This window comes from Odocoileus virginianus, chromosome 2 (assembly GCF_023699985.2).
Source record: "Odocoileus virginianus isolate 20LAN1187 ecotype Illinois chromosome 2, Ovbor_1.2, whole genome shotgun sequence".
Classification (NCBI taxonomy): domain Eukaryota; kingdom Metazoa; phylum Chordata; class Mammalia; order Artiodactyla; family Cervidae; genus Odocoileus; species Odocoileus virginianus.
The window spans coordinates 98,936,257-98,942,928 of NC_069675.1; the positions used below are offsets into that span (position 1 = coordinate 98,936,257).

The following is a 6,672-nucleotide window of genomic DNA, read 5'->3' on the forward strand; positions in this document are numbered from 1 at the left end:
ATAAAGAGCAGGCTCAATTAGGAAAAAAAGGGACACCGCAGAAAACTGTTGATTTGAATAGGAGGAGAAAAAGAAGTTTATTTTAAAAAATAACACCCACAGGAAAACAGCCCAAAAGGCATCTAGTGTATGTTACAGCTACCCTCCGACAGGAAGGAGCTGGAAGGCACCCTGGGAGGCCTCGAGCTGACCCGGGAACTCTGCCCATGCTCCACATCCCTGAATCCTGCATGTCACTGCACAGTATGCCACTAGAAACGCCTATCAAACCCTCCAGCCAGAGTCCCCAAGTCTGAAGGCCCATGAAGAGATGCTCTTAGATGGTGTCCCGCCGTGGAATGCCTGTGCTGACTTTGGTCCCTAGGGAGACAACAGCGACCACCTCACAGGGCGTCTGTGCTCAGACTACCAACCGCAAGAGCCCTCCCCCGCCAGAAGCTGAAGGAGCAGACAGTAAGCCAGGGGCGCGCTGAGTGAGGGCGGTAAGGCACCCCTGCCCAGGGCAAGCACATCCTTTATGGCCCGGCTGGTGTGTCTCTGCTCACAAAATCAAAGACGATCGATGTGATCATCTTACAGCCAGAGCTCTGGAATGACGATGGGAAACACTACAGAACCGCTGCTTTCGTTTACTAACTTAAAAAAAAATCACTGGCTTTTATAGAATTGCCTTCGAGTAGATGATCAGCGTCTATGAAGCAGTGTGGAGCTCACCTAGAAAGGCTACACAGAAGCGAAGGTGTGACTCCCGTGTGTGGCTAATAATAGTGCTACAGGTCATGAAGTTAGCGTCTCATGATAAAGTTTTACTGTGGGTGAAGCCTGCACACTCAGAGACGCTGTGGCATCTTGGAATCCGTCGGGAAGTGTTTTCAGGATGCAAACAGAGCTGGGAGCTGGAAGCACCTCCGTGGTTCTCACGACTCCTCCCCTTGGTCTTTAATTTCAGAAATTCTGTCTATAGATTTAAGGATTTCAGCAACGAGATTCAACGTTTCAGCTCCAGAAACTAGCTGCCTGAAATGAAAGCCCAGAGGTGACAGATGGCTTCTATTAATACAACCGCTCCAGGGCAGTAACAGCAGCACTGGGAGTTCCCTGGTGGCCCAGTGGTTAGGGTTCCATGCTTTCACTGCAAGGAGCAGGGGTTTGCGCTCTGGCTGGAGAACTAAGAAGCCGAGAGCTATGTGGTGGATCCTGACCCCATCCCCGCCCCACAAAAAATACTCCCCAAACCCCCTCAAACAAACACAACAAAAACCCAGAGTGTTAAAGCAAAGAAGGTCCTGATCAAAAATTGCAGTTTGTTCAATATCAGATTTACTCTCCAGACATACTACGTATTCAACTTAAAAGTGATGGGCTTCACTGTCTGTGGTTGTGGCTGGACACCACTACCTGCCGAGCTCAACCCAGGGAGACAAAGGACTCCGGCCAAGGACGCCTCCCAGGAGCCTTGTTCCAGTTTGTGTGTTTTTACAAGAGAGACAGTACTATCATCCTTTTTCACCCAAAACCTTGGTAGATGTCTTGCAGGCAATTAAGACCTGCCTGATGTTAACCCTCAAGCCTTCCAGGTGAGAATGGTTATCAGTTATCCCCACGTGGACGGGGAGGGGCTGCTGGCCGAGGCTGCCTCCCATGACCCTAGGGTGAACAGGGTCACGAGCCCTGCCCCCCAGCCTGCAGCTTCGATAGCGGCAGAGCCCCGCACTCACTTGATGGAGGCGTGCGCGTTGTTCATGACCACGCGGAGGTTCTGCAGGGCCACGTCTGTGTTCTGCTTCACCACCGTCAGGCTGGCGCCCTGACCTGACCGCAAGGCTTCGTTCTCACGCTTGAAGTTAGAGATCTGGGCCTGCGGGGAGGGGAGAGGTTACGACTTTCCTGGCTGAACAGGAAAGCGGCCAAAGTGGCCGTTCGACTGAAACCAAGCACCGCACCCGAGGTAGTACGACCAGAGACCATCCCATCTGTCCCCCACGACGAGACGCCCGGCCCCGACCGTGGGGACTGGGTGGGGCGGGCCCACGACGAGACGCCTGGCCCCGACCGTGGGGACAGGGTGGGGCGGGCCCACGAGACACCCGGCCCTGCGGGGCGGGGCGGGGCGGGGCGGGGGGCTCCTGAAGCACATGACCTCTCCCCGTTGCTGGCAACGTGCCCGCCATCTGGGGTGCTCGGACCCATCCCCAGCCCGTGTGGGGCTCGACCAGGAGGCCCTGGGAAGGCAGCTGACACTGTCCTCCTTCGGGTGCTTTGTCTTGTTGGGAGGGACTGGAGGGGAGGGTGGGGGAGGAAAGGCTCTTTCACACACACGTGAACGGGTGAGACCCTCTTGTTACCTGGAGCAAGCTGACTTCCTGTTTCAGTTTCAGGACATGATTTTCTGCCTTTACTGCCCGTTTCTGTGATTCCCCCAAGAAAGGAAAAAAAAAAAAAGCAATCACTGACATGGCAGCTTGGACACAGAATGCATCCCCTACGTTCCCGTCACCTGGCAGGCCCACCCGATGGCTGCGCAGCCCGTAGTGAGGGACCCCTGCTCACGGCCCCCTGCCTGGGCCCCCCACAGGGAGTGACACACCCAACTCTCTACGATGGCGGGCCTGCCCACCTCTCCCACTGCAAACAAGGACCCTGTCTGCTCACAGTCATGAGCTCCAGATTCTGCTCCACCTGCTGCACCACGGACTCCAGGTCATGATAGTCACTCTCCTCCTTGATCATTTTCGCTTCTAACTTCCGCTCAAGCGTCCTCACCCTTGTTATGGAAAAAGCCTGAGTTATCAGTAACTCCTGTGACTAATTCTAAGAATTATAAGACTATCAGGAGTTTTGACTGGATTGATCAGATAAATATCACAAGAGCCCGAGATTCAAGAATGCACCTGGAGGGGCACAACCTTGGAGCTAGACACACGTCAGGGCTCACGGGCAGGGGCGCCCGGGGTGGCGGGGGGAGGCTGTCTGACAGCTCCGCCACTCCGCCATCAAGTGTGGTTGGCTTTGCTCTAATGTTTTCAAATAAACTTTAACACAGAACATAAGAAATATATCTGACACTGAGGACTTAATGCAATAAAACCCAGGCTCAGTCCAACTCCGATACTTCATTATCGTTTTCACAGTGGTTTCTCTGAGGGTCAGGATATGGTTTGAGGTGCGAGCCTATCTAAAAGCTTACATACATTTCTGTTTGAGTTTCAGAGAAGCTCTGAACCTCAGTCAGCTTTCTTCTTAGCTTAGAATTCTCATCTTTCAGCTGCAGAAAAAGAAAATCCTTATTAGAAACTCAGTGTCTCACTCAAAAGGAGTCTTCATTTTCGCTATTTGGCTCTGGAACTTCTTAATAAACAAAAACATTCCAGAGAATCACTCTATAGTCCACACGGAGAAAAAGAGAACAGAAGTGTCTGCTTTTTAGAACTTGTCACAGACTCCACTTTCACTCAGACCTAATAGCTCTTTCTAAATGACTGCAATCTTTTCATCGGGCAAGCTGTCCCCAAGCTGCTGCCTGGAGTGGACCATTTTCTGAGGGGAAGTGCTGTGAGGCTCTCCCCCTGCCTCTGTTCACGCCGGAGACTGGCCCCCAGCAGTCCTCTGCCAGTCCTCGGGACTTTGCGGGCACCCACACGGTCAGCACGGGTGCTCTGGCGCAGCTGCGGCACCACAGACGTTCGTCCTTGGAGCCCAAACCCCAGGCCATGGAGGACGCCGGGGGCTCCGGCATCCTCCAAGAATGCTGCTCAGGCATGAGCCGTGACCAGGGCGGGGTGCCGACGCAACACCCCCTCACTTACTGCTTCGTAACTTATCTGCAGCGTCCGAAGGTGCCTGTCCCCCAGACTCTCTCCGTGGGCTGTGAAGTCAGCGCTGGGGCTCCCCGTCGGGGAGATACGAGAGTCAGAGTCGCTCAGCGTCCATGGGGGCAGAGACTCGGGCCCCACCAGCTCCGACGTGTTGGAGAAAAAGGAGACGTACGTGCTGCAGGGCGATGTGCTGGCGGCTACCCTGGAGGAGTGTGTCTGCTCCATGGCGGACGGCAGGTAGGTCCCGTTCCACCCATCATCCTCGTCCTCGTCCTCGTCCAGGAGGTCGCCAGCCCCCGTTGGGTCTTCAAAAAATGGCTGCTGATATTCCAGGCCATAGCCCACAGTTTGGGAAGCTGGGGAGGTGCGGTCGAGTCCCAGCGAGTGCCTCGAGGCTTCCTAGAGAAGGCGGGGAAGCAATGCTCAGACTCAGGCAGCTGCAGGCCGTCCCTCCCAGACGTCTGCTGCCAGCACAGAGAGAAAGGACCCGGCGGCCCTGAATCCAGGCGCCGTGGCCGCGCCTTGCCCCCCATCTCGCGCGCGTCCCCTGAACCCAGGCGCCGTGGCCGCGCCTTGCCCCCCACCTCGCGCGCGTCCCCTGAACCCAGGCGCTGTGGCCACGCCTTGCCCCCCATCGCGCGCGTCCCCTGAACCCAGGCACCGTGACCGCGCCTTGTCCCCCATCGCGCGCGGCGGGGAAACGCGGCCTCAGGTTCACCTCTGAGTAAACTCTGCTGTCGGAGGCCTCTTTCGGCAGGCCCAGGTTCTTGGTCTTCAAGAACTCTTTAAAGGAGAATGGGTTTGCCGCCTCGAGATCTCCAAGTTTATCATCTGAAAGATACCAGGTGTCACACAGGCGAAAAGCCTCCAGGAGGCCCTCAGAGGGAGCTCCTATTCACTGCTCTTGCCTAAACATGACCCCACCTACATCGGGAACACTCATGTCCTTCCTTAGGCCTCGGTGACGCCGGGAGGTGACCAGCTGCCTGACAGAACGGACCGACTCGGGCATTTGAGACTCTGCTCCCCTCCCCAGCTCCACGGTCCCTGCACCTTGTCGCCATCGGGCTCCACCTGGGGAGCTCCAAGGCGCCCACAGCCCCTCCTCCCAGCCAGAGGCTCCAGGAGCAGCCTGCAGCAGAGCCGGCAGCACAGATGTGCGCTGACATCACGTCACTGCTCCGCCGCCAGCCTCTTCCCACCTCGCCTCAGCTCTTTGGTCTCTCTCCCACTCCCTGGGGACCCAGGCAGCCACATCGCAGCCCTTTCAACCCACCGATGACGCCCAGCCCAGTTGCCAGTCCCGTATGAAGTTGGCGCCTGTGACTTCAGCCCTCCCTGTGTCCTCAGACCCCTCAGGCGTGACTTCCTCCTGCTCTCTGCCCTCCTCCCCTCCATCTGACGGAGAAAGTCAGATCTGGGGGGCTCCACTCCCACCGGCTCTTTCGGGCTCCAGGTGTACTAGTTACACGCTGTCAGATCTACGGCCCCACCACTGGGTACGTGCCGGGCACGTGGAGACACGGATGGAGAGAAAAACAAAGGATTACCGAACTACTCTACCTCCAAAGTGTGTGTTCTGAGCTCCTGGTGGACCTTGCTTAGCACACTTCCCCTTTCCATAGCCAAAATCTGCAGAGAGACACCATCACCCCACTGTGACCACACGAGTGCTCTGTGACCACAGCTTTCTCTGACATGGGGTCTCTATAGCAATGGTTTCTCACGGCCTAGAGAACGTTTAAACCACACGCCCATGGGCTCCTGCCTCTGGACATGGTCTGGCTACTGTGGGCCTTAGCATCTGTAATTCTGAAAAACTTCCCGATAGGTTTGACGCCCAATGGGGCAGGCGTCTTACGGTACCTCCTGAACGGCCTTGTGGGTGGTCAATGGCTCTCAGACCCCGACAGACCACCTAAAAGCCCCCGAATACCCCAAAGGCCAAGAAGTGTTGGCCGGTGGGGAGAATTAGGAGGAACGAAAGCTGGCCTCCGCCCAGCTGCGGCGAACCAGAGAATGGTTCAAGCCTGGCGTCCTAAAGGCTCCCTCATCCTTCCCAATTTGAAGACAGACAGGGTTTTCTGTGCTCACCCTGGGCCTACCTCTAAGCCAACGTTTACTGCGGTCTACTGGAACTGTATGGCGGGGGGTTCTCCACTATCAGACTGTGAGCTCCAGGGGGGCGGGACTCCCAGCGCCCGGCACACGGTGGGGCTAGTGGTTATCGCGAGGCCGGGGGTGAGCTGCGCTACCGCGCGGTACCTACAAGGAGCGCCGTCCCCGGGGAGGGCGGGGTCCCTGAGGCTCGTCTCTCACCTGTGTCTCCCACGGAAGCTAGCACCGGACTGGGCACATAGCACATAAACGTCGGCCGAATGCCGAAGAAGTGGGACTCCAGGTCCCTGGCTGGGGGGCGCTCACAGTCTAGCTGGGGGAGACAAGACCGGCGCTCATAGAACGCGGGAGCTGTAATAACAACAAGAGCGACTTCACCCGCGCGCCCGCCTCACCTGGACCTCAGCGCGGCCGCCGGGCCGCGGCCGCCCGCCCGCCCCTCGCCCGCTCACCGTCCGGAATGACGAGGCTTCGGGCCCGGGACAGCGGGGTGACGCCCGGGCGGCGCGCGTAGCCCGCCATCGCCGCGGGCTCCGCGGCGCCGGCCCTTCTCAGCCCGGCAGCGGCGGCTCCATGGCCCCGGCTCCGTCCCGGCCGCGGCCCAAGTCGCCCGCCTCCGTCGCCCGCCGCTCGGCCGCCGCTCCGAGCCTCTAGACGCTGCTTCCGCTCCGCGCACCGGAAGCGCGAGGCCGAACGCCGCGAGAGGGAGCCGGGGGGGCGGGGCGCCGGGGGCGGAACA

At 58.1% G+C, this 6,672-nt stretch overlaps 1 protein-coding gene across 6 annotated transcripts; it reads right to left on the bottom strand.

The window, feature by feature from the left end:
* Positions 1–48: 48 nt before the first annotated feature.
* Positions 49–6,612, bottom strand: ENTR1 (endosome associated trafficking regulator 1). Of its 6 annotated transcripts, none has more exons than XM_020888356.2 (10): positions 6,386–6,612; positions 6,135–6,284; positions 5,379–5,447; positions 4,534–4,646; positions 3,807–4,214; positions 3,192–3,265; positions 2,653–2,764; positions 2,346–2,408; positions 1,719–1,858; positions 49–1,017 (listed from the first exon to the last, which is right to left on the bottom strand). In XM_020888356.2, exons 1-10 carry the CDS (start codon positions 6,453–6,455, stop codon positions 918–920), a joined length of 1,299 nt encoding a protein of 432 aa, XP_020744015.1. In that variant the 5' UTR covers positions 6,456–6,612; the 3' UTR covers positions 49–917. The 6 variants fall into 6 exon arrangements, with proteins under 6 accessions (XP_020744015.1, XP_070311561.1, XP_020744016.1 ...); XM_020888358.2 differs by having other exon boundaries at positions 923–1,013; XM_070455460.1 differs by lacking the exon at positions 6,135–6,284 and having other exon boundaries at positions 6,386–6,611.
* Between the last annotated feature and the right edge of the window lie 60 nt (positions 6,613–6,672).